General features: G+C 41.4%; 1 protein-coding gene and 1 pseudogene across 1 annotated transcript; one reads left to right on the top strand and one right to left on the bottom strand.

The window, feature by feature from the left end:
- Nucleotides 1–9176: 9176 nt before the first annotated feature.
- On the bottom strand, nt 9177–11104 carry LOC129855983 (uncharacterized). Its single transcript, XM_055924118.1, has 3 exons — nt 10283–11104; nt 9617–10039; nt 9177–9488 (listed from the first exon to the last, which is right to left on the bottom strand). Exons 1-3 carry the CDS (start codon nt 10753–10755, stop codon nt 9458–9460), a joined length of 927 nt encoding a protein of 308 aa, XP_055780093.1. The 5' UTR covers nt 10756–11104; the 3' UTR covers nt 9177–9457.
- Nucleotides 11105–15358: 4254 nt separating this feature from the next.
- Nucleotides 15359–18887, top strand: LOC129856164 (uncharacterized; annotated as a pseudogene).
- Nucleotides 18888–20090: the final 1203 nt, after the last annotated feature.

Here is a 20090-nt window from a genome sequence, read left to right as displayed (position 1 = left end):
TGATTCCTAGACGTGCCTGGGCCAATCCCTCCTGGTCCCCTTCTACCTGCTTGTTGCTGCCTCCACTGGTTCTTTCTCCCCCTCAAGTAACTGATGCCACTCTGCACACACCCAGAAACCTGGATTCCATTACCATCACGTCTTCATCAAAAGCTATCAGACCATAGGGTCTTGAAGTGTTAGTACTTTCCCTATAGTCATTATAGATATGGTCTGAGCCTGTCAGTTATCAGTTATTCCATACCAAGGCTAGATGAAGCTGAATGGCAACAACACCACACACAACTGCAATGCGACTAATGATGGAACTAATGATGGAATATTCAACAGACTGTTCAGCCTGTTGAATATTCCATCAATGAACAGAGGGATTTCTTGGCTTTATTTGACCTTCAAAAAAGGGACACACACAATAAAGGGAGTTTATCAAATAAAGTCATTGACAAGAAAAGTCATTCACTTCATCAGTTGTAGTCACAGCCTCTCTCATTCATTTGCTTAACTGGGGGGAAGGGCTGAAGAAACGTTTTACAATAAGCAGGGCGGGGCTCAACAGGCGGAAGGCATCCCAAAGGGCACCATTTTCTCTAACTTTTCCATGTATAATGCTCTACTTTTGAGTTTGAGAGCCTTGGTCAGATGGTCTGATGGCTTTTGATAAAGACGTGATGGTAAGTAATGGAATCCAGGTTTGTGTGTGTGTGCGGAGAAGGATCAGTGACTTGAGGGGGAGCAAGAACCTGTGGAGGCATCAACAAGCAGGTAGAAGGGGGCCAGGTGGAATTGGGCCAGGTACAGCATGTCCAGGTGTCAGGCCAGGGTGTTCTTAGTCGCGGTCCAAGGGGAGGGGAGACCTTGAAAAGATGAGGGTTAGTGAGAGCATGGCTAAAACCATAGTACACATCACAGTAGGGAATAATCAATGATGTTGCTGTGGACACTGGATAATCTGACACACACACCTGTTTGACCTTGCTGTGATACTATAGGCCTATTTATGTTACTTTTCTGAGTTAATTCAGGTAACATTCAATGTCCTGCGGTTGTGTTAACCATGACAGCCAGATATTGCTTCAGTTGTTTCGTTTTTGACTTCTTGTTACCTGGTAAATAACCAACAGCCATGGTTAACCACAAGGAGAAAAAGGCGAGGGAACTGTCCATGTCAGCCAGGGCCATCTTTTTAAAGAAACCCCTTGTATTTTCATTTCTAGTTGAGTAAAATAAATGGTTTTGTTCTCGTCATAAAATAATCCAGAGAATAGCGGTAAACAGCTCCAGACTCGGGCAGAAAACTGAATGTTCTATTCTCATCAAGGCCCACCTTTTCATAAAACGAATTATATCTATTTGAACAAAATAGGTTGTTTTTTTGTGATCACAAGAAAATCCTAACAATTCAGGAAAAAAGCGCCACAGCCAGGCAGAAAAATCTGACTGTTCTATTATAAAGTGAGAACAAAGTGTTTCTCTGATTGATATGGCTGTTACTTAGAAATAGAAAGAGATGATTTTCCTGTATTAAAACGTGTCCCAGTGCAACATGCCTAGCTCTGCCCACTGGAACATGGCTTACAGAGCGCTCTTTGAAATAAGCACCCGTCACCATTTTCCAACGGATCGAGAGATCTCACCACACCAGTTTGATGAAAACAAGCTACTACACGCACCGCTATCATGAAAACTAATAGCAGCAGGGTTTTTCATGCATAGAAAAGTCTTCGGTGGGCCACCTGAGTTTTTTTCAGGTCCAAAAATAAGACAGAACTAAATAACATTTTACAAATTATACTCATACAATAACAATGCCCAGAACAGCTACCATCTAGCCACACTAAGCAAACAGTACATTTCTCCTTCTCATTCAGGCATTGTGGACAAGGTGAGCAATCTAAAATAGGCCCTGTCTGAAACAGAATTCAAGCCTCTACTTGTCCCCTAACCAGAATACTTCAGGGTTATCATCACCATTTTCACAAAACACAACATGTCTTAGATATACAGAGGACAATAAAACACTAAATGGATTTTTTTTCGCCAAGATCACACAGTAGACACATTGTCTCCTCTTCAGGCACTCTGTTAATCTACTCGTCTATATAGCCAGAGGAATGGGGCCGGATTTTCGTTAGGTTCAGGCAGACATAATGGTTCAGGGGCGTAGTTCTCTTTGATGAAAGTGTACGTTCTAAGTTTAGGTTTGCACCAAACATTAACTGGCCATTGTTCCTTGTGAATCACATAGTCATTTGTTCCTGAATATATCACAAAAAAATAGATAACTTTCCGAGGGCTAGAGAATTGTTATGAGTAAGATCCCAGTCTAACAATTCTTTAGTGATTCTGTGTTCTTGCATATTTATAAGTCTTTTCTATAGATGTTCCATGGCACACATGGTTCCCAACCACCGTCAGTTTGTACAGTCCAAGAAACAGAATGCTCTGTTTTGAACATTGCTACAGTTAGTAAGCACGTTGGATCCCACACCCCAGCAGCATAGTCCATCACTGGACACCCACAACATGTATACAGCTGAAAGTAAGCAAGATGCTTACATATTTTCATTTTGTTTAAACACTGACCCCAAGGCTCTACCTGCAGATTCTGCCAGTGATCTAATGCCGTCTTCAACGGTCATGTGTTCATCCTGTGTGAAACCAAGGTAATTATAGAGCCCAGTGTAGAATAATGGGGTTGTGCCAAAACAAAGGTTGTGTCCACTTCTCTGCACGTCCTTCTTTCTGAAAGGAACAATCTGGTTCTTCTCTTGATTCATCGCTAGTGTCGATTTAGTACACCATAAATTAACAATATTCTACATATTCTGGAAGCAAGGAGAACTATGACATCAGCATACAACAAGATGCCCAGGAATATATCTGCAATTTCAACACCAAGTGTAGCATTTTTGATTTGTAGGGCTAAATCATTAGCATATAGTGCAAATAAAGTGGGCAAGAGTGTGTCTCCCTGCTTTACACCGTAAAGGGGTTGGAAACAAGCCAGTCCTGAGGATACTGACCTAAATACAGGCACCTGGAGTCAGATAAAGAGCTTTGATAGCATCAAAGAATAATCCATCAATTCCTATTTAAATTTGTCTAAAAGCAAGGTTTCTATTCACCCAATAAAAAGCCTTCTGAAAATCAATAAAACAGGAAGTTTTAGTTCAGAAGTTGGTTCTCTCTCTTGAATTCTAGACAGTATAGATTAGTGGAGGCTGCTGAGGGGAGGACGGCTCATAATAAGGTCTGGAACAGAGGTAATGGAATGGCATCGAACACATGGAAACTATGTGTTTGATGCATTTCATACCATTCCACTTATTCCGCTCCAGCCATTATGAGCCAGTCCTCCCAAATTAATGGGCCACCAACCTCCTGTGGTATAGATATGTTCTATACATGCTCTGGCTTTCCTAAAAGCATTCTGTTCATCACAAAGCTGGCCAGACAGTTCTAGATAGTGAGAGAGCCTGTTATTTAGAATGCAAGAATCAGTGGTGTAAAGTTCTTTAGTAAAAATACCTTAAAAGTACTAATTAAGTACTGATCTTGCTGGTGATGGCCAATGCGCTCATGGCAAAAGCCTACCTCTCACACGCTCTCTCTTGTAAAACAAAATTTGGAAATGTATTTCAATTTTTTTTTTAACTTTTACTTCACTACATTCCTAAAGAAAATAATGTACTTCTCCATATATTTTCCCTGACACCCAAAAGTACTTGTTATATTTTGAATGCTTCGCAGGACAGGAACATTTTCAAATTCACACACTTATCAAGAGAACTTCCCTGGTCATCCCTACTGCCTCTGATCTGGTGAACTCACAAAACACACATACAAAGAAATACATGATGAACTGCAATACTGGAGAGATGAGAGTTGCAACTCAATATTAGAAAGGTGTCCTTAATGTTTTGTACACTCAGTGTATATCATTAGGCCTACTTTAAAAAATGGTGGATATACATATCCAGGGCTCCCGAGTGGCGCAGCGGTCTAAGGCATTGTATCGCAGTGCTAGAGGTGTCACTACAGACCCTGGTTCGAAATCCAGGCTGTATCACAACTGGTTGTGATTGGGAGTTCCATAGGGCGGTGCACAATTGGCCCAGCGTCCTTAGGGTTTGGCCGTGGTAGGCCGTCATTGTAAATAAGAATTTTTTCTTAACTGACTTGCCTAGTTAAATAAAAATATCCCCTTGAATCACTATACGGTATTTGTAGTACAATATGGGCTGTAAACTATGACCGTTTATGATAATACCGGTGCTTAAATTTGTAAATCGGGAGGTGCCGGAACATAAAGTGAGCACTGGAGTGGGGTGACCTGGGGAGGATCTGAAGTACCGGAACGCATACAAAAAAAGTCATTTATAATATCATTGCATTTGCTAGTGGCATAGAGCTGTAGAGGAGAGGCCCTTACACAAGTTGCAAACATGGAGAACATTTTTAGTAGCATAATGTCCGGGAAAATGTTGGCCTTTTATAAATGCATTTCATGCAATTCTCCTTCATTTTACATGACTGAAGACTTTGGCAGAATATTTGTTGATACCACACACATGATCAAAATGGCAGGTTGCTTTAACACTGACAAACTGAGAATCTGAGATCACTAAAAACAACTTTGTGTTGAATCCATTAATAGCCCAGGCCTGTGTGTGTGGAGACACATATTGTAGGCTACAATATGAGGAAATTATAGTCCTAAAAATGCTTTCCAGTTTCACTGACTCACCCAATGATGCGCACTCATGCCAAAAGCCTACCTCTCACGCTCTCTCTCTTGTAAAACAATATTTGGAAGTAGATCAAATATTTTGGTAGCCTATGTAACCAATGTAAAATGGCTAGCTAGTTAGCGGTGGTGCGCGCTAATAGCGTTTCAATTGGTGACATCACTCGCTGAGACCTGAAGTAGTTGTTCCCCTTGCTCTGCAAGGGCCCCAACTTTTGTTGCGCGATGGGTAACAATGCTTTGTGGGTGACTGTTGTTGATATGTGCAGAGGGTCCCTGGTTCGAGCCCAGGTAGGGGCGAGGAGAGGGACGGAAATTATACTGTTACATAAGTCTTCTCTTTTCAGCAGGAGCCATTTGCTTTCCAACCTATGTTTTTCCTCGATTGTATTTGAAATATACTGAAGGGCCTGTTTTGTCTGCATGCTGCTTTTTTCCACAGACATATTTGCTGCTTGTTCCCAACTGTAGGCTATTCCTTGTTCTATTCCTTGTTCCTTGCTATTCCTTATTCCTTGTTATTGGGCTACAATCCACAGCTAGGCTATAAAAAAAGCTATTGATCCTCTGTTGCTAAATTATAGGCCTTCTCGTGGTGTAGTAGGGTATTCTGAATTATTTTAATTTATTTCTGAACATACAGCAGCAATTCTATAACTTTGGCAAATGTATTTAAATTTATTAGGGGTGCTGCAGTTCATTCAAAACCCCTCGCGGGGCTATGATTCGGTGCAGCAGGTAGCCTAGTGGTGAGAGCATTGAGCCAGTAACTGAAAGGTTGCTGGATCAAATCCCTGAGCTGACATGGTAAAAATCTGTCATGCTGCCCCTGAACAAGGCAGTTAACCCACTGTTCACCGGTAGGCTGTCATTGTAAATAAGAATGTTTTATCAGCTGACTTGCCTAGTTAAATAAAGGATAAATAAAAAATTATATAAGGAAATAAATGTTGAATTGCAACACTGGAGAGATGAGTTGCAGGCTCATCTCTATCAGGCATATGTCTATCAGAGCAGAAAGGGATCATAGAAAGCAAATATCCTAGTTATGTGAGAGATACTGGCGCGCTTCTCACACAGCCACCGCCAAGCGTTGGTCTCAAACATAGGTTACAATGGACAAAGGATGTGGCAAACCATAAACCCAGCCCGGCCCAAATCAACTCTTAGAATATTTGGCCCGGCCTGAAAATCAACTTTTTCACAATACGTTTTTGTTTGTGGCGGCAGGAGAATTAATGCAGAGGCAACTCGAATGAACTTTGATCAATTCCGAGAAAAGTTTAAATAAGTGTTCATGCCACTAGAGGTACCGGGTCTGGCCAATTAGGTTCCGGGACAACACAGTCCAAAACGGAGAGGTGCCAGGATCCGGTCCAAATTAAGCACTAGGTAATGGCGATTGAATATTGCAGATTGTACCTTTAATCGTGTTTTGTCCTCTTTCCACCCGAGCAGACAGTGGAGACTAGCAGGTTGCGTTCCCATGTGGATCAATAGACACTTATTGAACAAGTGGAGTATAACCAAGCTATCTGCGTTGTTAAAGGTAGACTTCACGGGGTGCAGCCCTGAATGTTTTTGGTCTAGCCCCGAACCGTTTGATGGTCTAATAATTGGTCGAAAATAATTCCTGCGAGAAGGGGGCTTTAGGATCATGCGGACTAAGGATGTGGCATTGCGCTTGCTGCAGAGAGTGCGAGAGAATATTGTTCTTCTGTGCAGGGTTTTTCTGGATCATAATTTAGGTGGTGGGCATGGCGGGGGCGTGGTCATGAACGTGGCCAATTGAGTGACTCAAACATTATATCAAAATCAATGGGCCCCATGCCATAACAAATATACTCCTGAATGCATAATTTGGATAATTTTAGATTCTCCCTTACTGTTTAGTTTTATTTTGGTGATTGTTAGTTCTCAAAGATGATCTTATTTTAAAATATAGGTCCGTTAACTTTTGAGCTCACTTTGATTTTAGTCGTTTAATTTTAAAATGAAAGTAATAATATACTGTCTCCAAACACCTAGGCCTAGGCTATTGATGGATTCAAGACAAAGTCGGTTTTCTGCCTGAGTGTGGCGATGTTTACAGCTATTTTCTGGAGTATCTTGTGACCAGAACAAAACTACTTATTTTACTCAACTATAGATTTAATTAAATGGTATTTCTTTGAAAAGATGGGCCTGGCTGACATGAAAAATACATTAGGGGAAAGGATCCATAGATACAGAGGCTGATTATCTTTCTGCACATCTCTTTATTTACAATGCTGGCTGTCATGGTTAACAAAAATGCAGGACATTGAATGCTACCTGAATTGACTCAGAAAGGTAACATAAGTAGGCCTATAGTATCACAACAAGGTCAAACAGGTGTGTGTCAGATTATCCAGTGTCCACAGCAACATCATTGATTATTCCCTACTGTGATGTGTACTATGGTTTTAGCCATGCTCTCACTAACACTCATATTTTCTCTTTCTCCCCTTACGGAGGCTCTTGGACCACAACTGAGGACACCCTGGCCTGATTCCTAGACGTGCCTGGGCCAATCCCACCTGGCCCCCTTCTACCTGCCTGTTGGTGTCCTGATTCCTAGACGTGCCTGGGCCAATCCCTGCTTGTTGCTGCCTCCACTGGTTCTTTCTCTCCCTCAAGTCAAATGAACTCCCTCATCTTTTCTCTGTCTCCTCTTCCAGAGGGCCTGAGGCTCTAGGACCACGACTGAGGCTTGACACCTGGACATGTTGTTTTGTTGTTCCATGATACATGGCGTAGATGTGTCTATAGTCTGGGGCGACTTTACTCTTAAGGTGGCTGTTTTTACATCTGTAGGACAATTGCTGAAATATACGATATTGCATTCGTAGGTAGGATACATTATTCGAAATTGTAGGCAAATTATTTACATGTTTTTGAGTGTGTTTGTCTGATTTTGTAGAATTCATCACCAAATGGAATCACTGCTCTACTGTGAAGTTGTCACGTACCATCCCATACCATCACAGGTAATGACAAGAAAAATGGTTTGCAATGTATTTCAACAGTCTTTCATACTTACAAGTTCTTTCCAGTCATCTCCATGACCTTTCACTATCTTTGGGTCGTAGACACAGTCCTCCTCTTCCATGCCAACCTCAGGTGGTACCCAGCCAGTGTCATAGCCATGCAGTGTGCCAGGTCTTCTGCTTGGGGTGGTTCTTCTCATCCATGATAATAACCTTCCCCACATCCACTCTGACTTGAAGTACTCTTTTCTCCCAGTAGGGGACACCAGGAGGGTTTTCAATAGCTTTTAGAATGTCCCAACTAACATAGACACCAGTTCCAAGAACACTTTAGTCTGCACTTGGTGTGAAACCATTGTTCTTAATCAACTCTGTTGTGGTGCCGTGGAACATCACATATTCTGTCTGATCTTCAGGACGTGTGTTGTTGTCTAGGAAGTTGATGTAGTATGGAGAGTTAGCCATAAGCTAGTAACCAAACTGCAACTGAATACACCTCTGCTGAGGTGAACAGTATTATAAGTCAATACAATGCACAATTACACTTTGTAATATTAAATAGTCCTTTGGCTAAAACTGTTACACTAAATAGTGATATTTATACAATAACAATATGCCGAATCACTATTGTTACAGTAATATTACAAGTGTTGTAACATTATCATGCTTAACATAGAAATGTACTTTGTAAACAGGGATTGTTTGATATATCTAAGTTAAGTGTCCAATAACAAGACTGTTTAATAAAGACTGTGTTGTTTATCATACTGTGTATGCTTAGGAAACAGTGCTTCTTACTGATCTCGCTGCTGTGCTTTCCACTAGTTACCACAGCCATGACATGTAAACAAAATGTAAACAAAAATGTAAACAAAAATGAGCTTTTTGGTCTTCATTTAAGGTTAGGCATAAGGGTTAGCAGTGAGGTTACGGCTAGGGTTAAGGTTAGGGCTAGGTTTAAAATCACACTTTAATAAGAAATAGGCTAGGTAGAGTACTTTGCGGCTGAGGTAACTAGTAACGACTCACTCCCGTGCTTAGGTTTCATTTCCAGGTTTCCACTCTCACTAGACATAGAGATGGATAGAGGGCACAATTGCCACAAATAACTATGTCTCTAGAGAGCATAGTAGTCCATCAGAATGTAGAACCATGATACCTCTATGTAAGTGAAAAGCAACCATCCCACACAGATAGTAGAGGTAGTCTAATAAATGCATAACCATGAACCTATAGTATTAAAATGTTTAAGTAGTATGCCACCAACCTGACATTGAAAGCTGCTGACACCTTTTGCAAACAGTAGTGAGCATTCAGCTGCCACCAGCGTCAAACTGGAAGACACACAACATTGACTTAATATTGCCAATGTTTCCGCAGTAAAGATGCTTCAGATGAAATTAACACACTCAAACAATGGGTGACTTTTAGAGGTTTATTTGAGATTTATTACAGGAAGACAATTATTCTGAACAATTATGATCATTGATACACACCTTGTTTACGTCAAGTGAATATCATTGAATCGGTTTTTGAAATGTGACAAGGGTATATATACAGTAGGTATATTGCCAATAATCAGTAAGCCTTTGGCAAAATATAGCTTCTTCCTATGCAATATTGAATGTGTAGCTATAGCAGCATGCTACATCCTCTTATCTCGATGAACATGAAGTGTAATTAATACTCCTTGAATACACCTTCAAGCCTCCACCTCCAGTGACGGGTTTAACCTGAGGATAGAGAAACAAATACAACATATTAGAACCTGCAAGTAGTGGAGTTCATATTTCAAGTGCAAGCCTTCTAGGAAAATAAACTTCCATCTCGTGATTTGTGAGAGAAGTTTAATATTACATACTTTTTCAAGATGGCCACTTTCAGCAATGCCATGACTTTGATTCTCTTTGGGTCGTAGACACAGTTCTCCTGTTGGTTGCTCGGCACCATGTCTACACCAGGTGGAACCCAGGCAGTGTCATACCCATGTGTGTGCCAGTCGTATTGCCTGTCGTGACCCTGCACATCAATGATCTTAACCTTGCCAACATCCACCTTCACTTTCAGAACCATCTTGTCTGAGTCATCAGCACCAATGGGGTATTTGATGGCTTTTCTGATGTCTCGACTGACATAGACACCTGCACCAAGCATGCCGTCTGTAGATGGTGTGAAGCCATGTCTCTGTATTTCTACTGCAGCCTGTTTTGATGTTCCATGGTACATCACGTAGACGTGGCTGTCCTCAGGGGTGACTCCACTCTGAAGATGACAGTGTCTAGATCTGTAAGACAGGGAGACAGTTTTTGCAGAAATGTGATAAAAGTACAACCTTCTACAGTTGCAGTATTTTAAAATTTGAGGCAAAATATCTCAAACAAATTTGTAAGCCCTCCACAAATAGACTATAAAACGATGACATTGGAAAGCTCAAAACACAATTGACTGCTGTGAAGTTCAATTGTTCATGACAGGTAAAACCAAGAGAAAGTTAGCAGTGCTTTACAACAGTCACTTTCATACTTACATGTTGCTTTCTTTTACTTTCATGACCTGCATGACTTTGATTCTCTTTGGGTCGTAGACACAGTTCCCCTGTTGGTTGCTCAGCACCATACTGACCCCTGGGGGAACCCAGGCGGTGTCATATCCATGCTCGGTATGCCAGGTCTTCTGCATGGGGTGATCCTGTTGATCTATGATTTTAACCTTCCCTACATCCACTTTGACTTTTAGTACTCTTCTCTTATTGTTGGAAACACCAAGGGGGTATTTAATTGCTTTCCCTATGTCTCGACTGACATACACACCAGGCCCAAGTTCTTCTCTTGATGGTGTGAAACCATTCTTCTTTATCAACTCTGTAGCCTCTTTTGTGGTGCCGTGGAACATCACATATTCTTTGTGATCCTCTGGACGCTCATTGGTCTCAAGAATGTTTTCTAAGTAGTATGGTGAATTTGTTTTGTTTTTCTGCTTGGTGTACCCCTTCAAAGCCATAGTAATCAATCTGCAGCTGTATACCCCTGACAAATGAGCTGTAATCCCCAAAACTATTTTTAAGGGCTAGTTACCGTTAAAACCGTTAAAGCAAATTGTAATATTTAAATAACTATTCAACGTATCCAGAATCAATGTTACAATATTATTAGAATAGCATTATAACATTCTCAAGTAAAGACTGGTAAACAAAACAATATTTGACTTATATCAAGTGTTCAATAATAAGACAGCTAACTTGTCTAGTGTTTCAAATAACATTATTCTCACCGTTATAATAACAGACGAATGCAGGATTATACCGTATGTGAGGGTTTCCTTCCACTCAAGTTTCATTTCCTGGTTCTTGAGAAAAACGTTAGGTTTTCTGTTTCTCTGTAAGTAAAAACCACGCCCACTCACATTCGAATGTAGTCTAATGGGTACATGATTATGAACATATGTGTAACGTCATGTCGTATTAAGACCTCTGGAGCGTTTTCAATTTGCAATGCGGACACCTTTGACAAATACATTGACGTTTTTCGTCTTTATACAGTACCAGTCAAAAGTTTGGACACACCTACTCATTCAAGGGTTTTTCTTTATTTTTACTATTTTCTACATTGTAAAAAAGTAGCGAAGACATCAAAACTATTAAATAACACGTAATCATGTAGTAACCAAAGAAGTGTTAAACAAATAAAAAAGTATGTTATATTTAAGATTCTTCAAAGTAGCCACCCTTTGCCTTGTATATAGACTAGGATCAGAATCGGTAATGTGTTGTCAATCTAAACAGTGATCACACAACTGCTGTCTGCAACTAACAGGAAGACACCGTTGATACGTCTATGGAAGACACAACATTGACCAATATTATCAATATATTTCTGCACCACTTTGTGGAGGTAAATCACTCAAACAGTATCGGGAACTTCTAGTTTATTTGAAATGTATTATAGAAAGAAAACCCTTCTTTAAACAACGTATGATCATTGATACACATTCATTATCAAGTAAATATGATTGATTATATTTCTAAAATATATGATAAGGTTATATGATTGATTGCACATCAATTCCCATATCAAATCCTCAGCCTATTGTGAGCCTATTTAGCTCCTTCTTACTGTGGACTGTAGACTGACACAGGTGTGGTCCCTGAGTTAATTCATCACTTAACATTCCATCATGCTTAGGGTCATGTACAGTATAAAAATACTGGGCAGGCCATTATTTTGGCTACCATGGCGATGCCCCCATAGGATGATAATGCCCCCATCCACAGGGCACGAGTGGTGACGTAATGGTTTGATGAGCATGAAAACGATGTAAACTATATGCCCTGGCCGTCTCAGCCACCAGATCTCAAAACAATTAAACACTTATGGGAGATTCTGGAGCGACGCCTGAGACAGCGTTTTCCACCACCATCAACAAAACACCAAATGATGGAATTTCTCATGGAAGAATGGTGTTGCATCCCTCCAGTAGAATTCCAGACACTTGTAGAATCTATGACAAGGTGCATTGAAGCTGTTCTAGATCGTGGTGCCCAACACCTTATTAAAACACTTTATGTTGGCGTTTCCTTTATTTTGGCACTTACCTCTACAATACTGCACTTAAATATATAATGCACCTTAAAATAATATATCTACTGGACAAATGTATAATATTAGTCAATAGATGTCTTCTATAGACTAATAGTATCTTAAATTTAGTCGCAAATGACAGCTGTGTACTCACTGTTCAGATTGACTCAACAACTGATCTTAGTCTGATGTAAAAACACGACAGACATCAATTTACTGGTCAAAGGTATCAGCATTGCAATTTCAAAATGCTCCAGACATGTTCCAATAATAAGATGTATCATACATGTTTATGTACCCATTGGATTAGGCTTTTTCTCATCTGAGTTGGTGTGGTTGCTTTTCACTAGCAAAGAGATATCCTGGTCATAAATATGGATGGACTTTGCTCTCTCTCTCGAATTAGAATTTGAGAGAGAGAGGGGAGGGGGGAGAGAGAGGAAACATAGGAGAAACGAGACCTAAACTCTGTCATGTAATCCTGAATTAGTCTGATTAGTCTGAATTAGTCTGGTTGGTTGAATCTGATTCCACCGTAGCAGGTAAGGATGACCAAATTATAATTTGACTTTTTAGAAAGTTGCTAATTTGCTACTTCACGTATGTTAAACATCACATTGAAAAATTTAAATCACAAGCAGGAGGATATAGTCCAATATATAGTATTTTCTATAAAAGTGAATGATACAATAGAGATTATCTGAATTATAATGTATTTATAACATTACAAACAAGTTTCAAGTGCTTGTAACATACCAAGTATATTGTGCACTATTGACGTATTATTCATGTGAGCCAAAGAAATGTACTAAGGCAACACAGTAGTTGGCAATAGCATGTGACATTTCTGAATTAGTAGCCTGGATAAAGTCTATTTGTGGTTGACATGTTGCCCTTTTTAATTAATATTTAATTGGCAAGTATTACAATGTGCAGGGGGAGTCCCCTTTTACATTTACATTTACATTTAAGTCATTTAGCAGACACTCTTATCCAGAGCGACTTACAAATTGGTGCATTCACCTTATGATATCCAGTGGAACAACCACTTTACAATAGTGCATCTAACTCTTTTAAGGGGGGGGGGGGGGGTTAGAAGGATTACTTTATCCTATCCTAGGTATTCCTTAAAGAGGTGGGGTTTCAGGTGTCTCCGGAAGGTGGTGATTGACTCCGCTGACCTGGCGTCGTGAGGGAGTTTGTTCCACCATTGGGGTGCCAGAGCAGCGAACAGTTTTGACTGGGCTGAGCGGGAACTGTACTTCCTCAGAGGTAGGGAGGCGAGCAGGCCAGAGGTGGATGAACGCAGTGCCCTTGTTTGGGTGTAGGGCCTGATCAGAGCCTGAAGGTACGGAGGTGCCGTTCCCCTCACAGCTCCGTAGGCAAGCACCATGGTCTTGTAGCAGATGCGAGCTTCAACTGGAAGCCAGTGGAGAGAGCGGAGGAGCGGGGTGACGTGAGAGAACTTGGGAAAGTTGAACACCAGACGGGCTGCGGCGTTCTGGATGAGTTGTAGGGGTTTAATGGCACAGGCAGGGAGCCCAGCCAACAGCGAGTTGCAGTAATCCAGACGGGAGATGACAAGTGCCTGGATTAGGACCTGCGCCGCTTCCTGCGTGAGGCAGGGTCATACTCTGCGAATGTTGTAGAGCATGAACCTACAGGAACGGGTCACCGCCTTGATGTTAGTTGAGAACGACAGGGTGTTGTCCAGGATCACGCCAAGGTTCTTAGCACTCTGGGAGGAGGACACAATGGAGTTGTCAACCGTGATGGCGAGATCATGGAACGGGCAGTCCTTCCCCGGGAGGAAGAGCAGCTCCGTCTTGCCGAGGTTCAGCTTGAGGTGGTGATCCGTCATCCACACTGATATGTCTGCCAGACATGCAGAGATGCGATTCACCACCTGGTTATCAGAGGGGGGAAAGGAGAAGATTAATTGTGTGTCGTCTGCATAGCAATGATAGGAGAGACCATGTGAGGATATGACAGAGCCAAGTGACTTGGTGTATAGCGAGAATAGGAGAGGGCCTAGAACAGAGCCCTGGGGGACACCAGTGGTGAGAGCACGTGGTGCGGAGACAGATTCTCACCACGCCACCTGGTAGGAGCGACCTGTCAGGTAGGACGCAATCCAAGCGTGGGCCGCGCCGGAGATGCACAGCTCGGAGAGGGTGGAGAGGAGGATCTGATGGTTCACAGTATCAAAGGCAGCCGATAGGTCTAGAAGGATGAGAGCAGAGGAGAGAGAGTTAGCTTTAGCAGTGCGGAGCGCCTCCGTGACACAGAGAAGAGCAGTCTCAGTTGAATGACTAGTCTTGAAACCTGACTGATTTGGATCAAGAAGGTCATTCTGAGAGAGATAGCAGGAGAGCTGGCCAAGGACGGCACGTTCAAGAGTTTTGGAGAGAAAAGAAAGAAGGGATACTGGTCTGTAGTTGTTGACATCGGAGGGATCGAGTGTAGGTTTTTTCAGAAGGGGTGCAACTCTCGCTCTCTTGAAGACTGAAGGGACGTAGCCAGCGGTCAAGGATGAGTTGATGATTTTTTATTACACTTCAGGTTACTTCCACATGTACAGGACCTTCAGAAAGTATTCATACCTCTTGACTTATTCCACATTTTGTTGTGCTACAGCCTGAATTCAAAATGGATTCAATTATTTATTTTTTCAATTTGGAGTGTCATAGAAAAGGGGTGTGAATACTTATCTAAATGAGATAGTTATGTCTTTAATTTTCAATAAATTTGCTAAAATGTCTAAAAACATGTTTTCACTTTGTCATTATGGGGTATTGTGTGTGTAGATGGGTGAGAAAAAAAAAATACTTAATCCATTTTGAATTCCGGCTGTAACATGACAAAATGAGGAATAAGTCAAGAGGTATGAATATTTTCTGAAGGCACTGTAGGAGATCTAAATCGTTACTACAGGATTGCAGAAGTTTGTCTACTCATAGAAGCATGTTTTGCCACAGGTTCTCACAGCTAGAATCATCATGTTGACTAGGGCTTGCCTGAGGAAAATGAAACCAAACTCTCCATACTTAGACAACTTTCTCGACACTGGTGAACATCCTGAGGATCAAAGAACATATGTGATGTTCCATGGCACCTCAGTAGAGGCTGCAGAGCTGATAAAGAAGAATGGCTTCACACCGTCAAGAGCAGATATCAGCATGCTTGGTGCTGGTGTTTATGTTACACGGGACATTCAAAAAGCCTGTAAATACCCTCCTGGTGTTTCCAACTCTAAGAGAAGAGTACTAAAAGTCAGAGTGGATGTAGGGAAGGTTAAGATCATAGATCAACAGAACCACCCCATGCAGAAGACATGGCACACTGTGCATGGCTTTGACACTGCCTGGGTTCCTCCTAATGTTGGCATGGTGCGGAGCAACCAACAGGAGAACTGTGTCTACGACCCAAAGAGAATCAAAGTCATGGAGGTCATGAAAGTAAACAAAAAGACCATGTAAGTATGAAAGAGACTGTTATAGTGCAAACCCTCTGATTGGTTTTACCTGTGATGATGCAATAGATACATTCTAGAGCTTTCTAACTGATTTGTTTTTAGAGGCTAGTTTGGGAGGTCAGATGACCAGGAATTTAAAAAAATCTAAATTTCCCAAATGACCTAAAAATTAAGTCTCCTTTAACAAATCATTATTTTAAATAAACTATGTGAAGAATAGAAGCTAATATAATATCATATTGAAGTAAAAACTGTCTGCCTGTCTTACAGATCTAGATACAATCATCTTCAGAGTGGAGTCTCCCCTGAGGACAGCCACGTCTATGTGATGTATCATGGAACATCAAAACAGATTGCTGTGAAAATACAGAGAAATGGATTCGAACCTTCCAAAGATGGCATGCTTGGTGCCGGTGTCTACCTCAGTCGAGACATCCGAAAAGTCATCAAATACCCCATTGGTGCTGATGACTCAGACAAGATGGTTCTGAAAGTGAAGGTGAATGTTGGCAAGGTTAAGATCATTAACAAACAGGGTCACGACATGCAATACAACTGGCACACTAAGCATGGGTATGACACTGCCTGGGTTCCACCTGGAGTTGGCATGGTGGAACGCAACCAAGAGGAGGACTGTGTTTTCAACCCAAAAATGTGAAAATGTGAGTGATATTGAGCCACAGTCAGTACCTTATCACAATGGAAGTACCCCTACAGTAGAAGGCTTGAAGGGCACTTAATGTGAGCCCCACTATACACACATGCAGGTTTTATTTGAGACAGTTTGTATTCTATTCTCTTTCCTGCAGGTTAAACCCGTCACTGTAGAACGGATGGCGTTCTGCAGTCAGTGGGAGCATCCAGCATCACCTCATGGTCACCAGAAGAGGATGGATAGAATCAGACGGACCGACATGATGCAGTTCATAGGAAGAAGAAGCTATATTTTGCAGGCCCACAAGATGATTTCACATGTCAATCTATATGCAATCAATCATATAACCTCATCATATCAAATATTCATATTTACCTGATGTAAATAATACATGTGTAGCAATGATCTTTGTTCCTATAATAAATCTCAAATAAACAAGTTTCACACATTGTTTGTTGTGTTTTCCCCCCTCCGAATTCCAATCAGTTAATCTATTGAAGTATCTGTGCTGCGGAAATATAGCAACTAATTTAGTCAATGTTGTGTGTCTACCATAGACTTCCATAGACTTCCATAGACAGGTGGCAGCTGAGTTCTCACTGTTTGCGGAAGGTGTCAGCCATTTTGAAATGCTCAGATTGGGATACCATACATGTTTATGGTTCTGTATTCATTAGACTACCTCTACTATCTGAGTGGGTGTTGTTGCTTTCCCCTTACATAGAGGTATCATGGTTCTACATTCTGAGGGACTACTATGCTCTAGGTCAGCGATCATCTACTAGATTCAGCCGCAGGTCCGATTTCTTTCTTGAACGGGTGGTCAGGGGGCCGGAACATAATTACAAATAATTTGTAGACTTAATATTGACATCAAGAAGCCCAATCAAATATAATGTTAGACTAAAATATCATTACAAACCCCTATTATACGTGGGAATACCTACAGATTTCCCAAATTGAAATAACTTGGAGCTGATTTGTTGGTGTTTTTAAAGTCTTTTATGTCCAACCATTTAACTGGGCCACCAGTTGGAGATCCCTGCTCTGTGTGCCTTATCCATCTCTATAGAGACAAGAGTTGTAACCAGGAAATGAAATCAGTAAACACTCTGTATGAAGCACTACTGTAGGTTTCCTAAGAATACAGTATGAAAGTCCTGCATTTGTCAAGCAATAGCAGGTAAGTCTTGCTATTGACCACTTCACTGATATATATCAAACAATATTACTGTAACAATAGTAATTCAGCACATTGTTATTGTATAAACATCACTATTTGGTGTAACAGTTTCAGCCAAAGGACTATTTAATATTACAAAGTGTAATTGTGCATTGTATTGACTTATAATACTGTTCACCTCAGCAGAGGTGTATTCAGTTGCAGTTTGGTTACTAGCTTATGGCTAACTCTCCATACTACATCAACTTCCTAGACAACAACACACGTCCTGAAGATCAGACATAATATGTGATGTTCCACGGCACCACAACAGAGTTGATTAAGAACAATGGTTTCACACCAAGTGCAGACTAAAGTGTTCTTGGAACTGGTGTCTATGTTAGATGGGACATTCTAAAAGCCATTGAAAACCCTCCTGGTGTCCCCTACTGGGAGACAAGAGTACTTCAAGTCAGAGTGGATGTGGGGAAGGTTATTATCATGGATGAGAAGAACCACCCCAAGCAGAAGACCTGGCACACTGCATGGCTATGACACTGGCTGGGTACCACCTGAGGTTGGCATGGAAGAGGAGGACTGTGTCTACGACCCAAATATAGTGAAAGGTCATGGAGATGACTGGAAAGAACTTGTAAGTATGAAAGACTGTTGAAATACATTGCAAACCATTTTTCTTGTCATTACCTGTGATGGTATGGGATGGTACGTGACAACTTCACAGTAGAGCAGTGATTCCAGTTGGTGATGAATTCTACAAAATATTTTACCCCCCCTTCCTCAATCAGACAAACAACAAAATAATGTGCCTATAATATGAAATAATGTAACCTACCTACAAATGTAATATCTCATTTCAGCAAATACTGTATGTTTTACTGATCTAAAAACAATCATGTTAAGAGTGGAGTCATCCCTAAAGGTTGCCGTGTCTACGCCATGTATCTTGAAACAACAAAACAGTCTGCGGTGACACCACAGAGATATGGCTTCACACCATCCAGAGATGGTATGCTTGGTGCTGGTGTCCGAAAAGCCATTAAATACCCCATTAGGTGTTCCTGAATCCGACAGGGTGGTTCTGAAACTAAGGGTGGATTTTGGAAGTTCTGATCATAGACAATCACAGCTTGTTCTGACTCTGCCTGGCTTTCACCAGGTGTTGGGATGGTGCAGAGCAACCAAGAGGAAGACTTGTGTGTCTACAATCCAAAGACAATCAAAGTGTGGGCAATGACATCGTGAATATTATTGATTATATTTCTGAAGTATTTGTTATGATTGTTACATGAATAATTGCATATTGCAATAGTTAGCCTGAGTAGGCCTATTGTGAAATATAGCCTTAATTAGTGAATATGGTCTATTCACTAATTAACACATGGTGATGTCACCATGGAAGGCCAAAACTCCATCCCACCAAAACAGTCTTCTCAAACAGTTCTTACATTATCACTGAGTGTACAAAACATTATGAACACCTGCTCTTTCCATGACATAAACAGATTTTTAAGCCTTGAGACAATTGTGTATGTCTGCCATTTAGAGGGTGAATGGGCAAGACAAAATATTTAAGTGCCTTTGAACGGGGTATGGGAGTAGGTTCCAGGCACACCGGTTTGTGTTAAGAACTGCAACACGGCTGTTTTTTTCAATCAAGTTTCCCGTGTGTATCAAGAATGGTCCACCACCCAATGGGCATTCGCCAATTTGACAACTGTGGGAAGCTTTGGAGTCAACGTGGGCCAGCATCCCTGTGGAACCCTTTCAACACCTTATAGTCTATGCCCTGATGAATTGAGGCTGTTCTGAGGGCAAAAAGGGAGGTGCAACTCAATATTAGGAAGGTGCTCTTAATGTTTTGTATACTCAGTGTATAAAACACAGGAAAACACAGGAGAATCACATTTTTGACTGCGCTGGGCCTTTAAGATGATCATACCAAGGACCATTTAGCTATTTCTTATAGCATTTTAGGACTCCTGTAGGGGGATCTATTAGCCCATAGAAACACATTGAATAACATTCATACATGGCAAAACAGATGGTACATTTTTTTTTATAAAAAGGAAGAATGTTTGAAGTATGAGATATATGTGGAATAAAATGTGGAAATGTGGAATCGCTCTCTTCACCTCCAGTCATTTTTTCCGCAGTCACTGAATGACCTTCTGACTAGTCCTGTGAAGCTTGTGGGCGTTGTAGAGAAATAATGGACGACACTTCAGCTGACAGCGGAGACAGCATCCCAGCTGGAGCCTCAGCCAGCACACCCGCCTAGCCAAGGGCCACAGGCCCCTTCACTAGACCAGCAGCAGCCAGAACCCCGGCTGACCCAGCATTCGTCGGCCCTCCAGTCCACTCGGCAGCCTCAGCGGCGCCATCTATCCTCATCCGGGTTCCTGCACTAGTGGGACAGCACACCTCGGGCCTGCTCTCCTCTGCTGG

The sequence above is a fragment of the Salvelinus fontinalis genome, chromosome 5 (genome assembly GCF_029448725.1).
Source record: "Salvelinus fontinalis isolate EN_2023a chromosome 5, ASM2944872v1, whole genome shotgun sequence".
In the NCBI taxonomy this organism is placed as follows: domain Eukaryota; kingdom Metazoa; phylum Chordata; class Actinopteri; order Salmoniformes; family Salmonidae; genus Salvelinus; species Salvelinus fontinalis.
The sequence above is the reverse complement of the archived record's forward strand: the minus strand, read 5'-3'. Positions and strand labels throughout refer to the sequence as shown.

Bases quoted from the DNA above. Each gene is read 5' to 3' on its own strand.
- LOC129855983 (XM_055924118.1), bottom strand. From the start codon at position 10,755: ATGGCTTTGAAGGGGTACACCAAGCAGAAAAACAAAACAAATTCACCA. The intron at 10,040-10,282 runs GTAAGTATGAAA...CCTGTCTTACAG, and splicing joins AAAGTAAAAGAAAGCAACAT to ATCTAGACACTGTCATCTTC. The intron at 9,489-9,616 runs GTATGTAATATT...CTCTATCCTCAG, and splicing joins AAAGTGGCCATCTTGAAAAA to GTTAAACCCGTCACTGGAGG.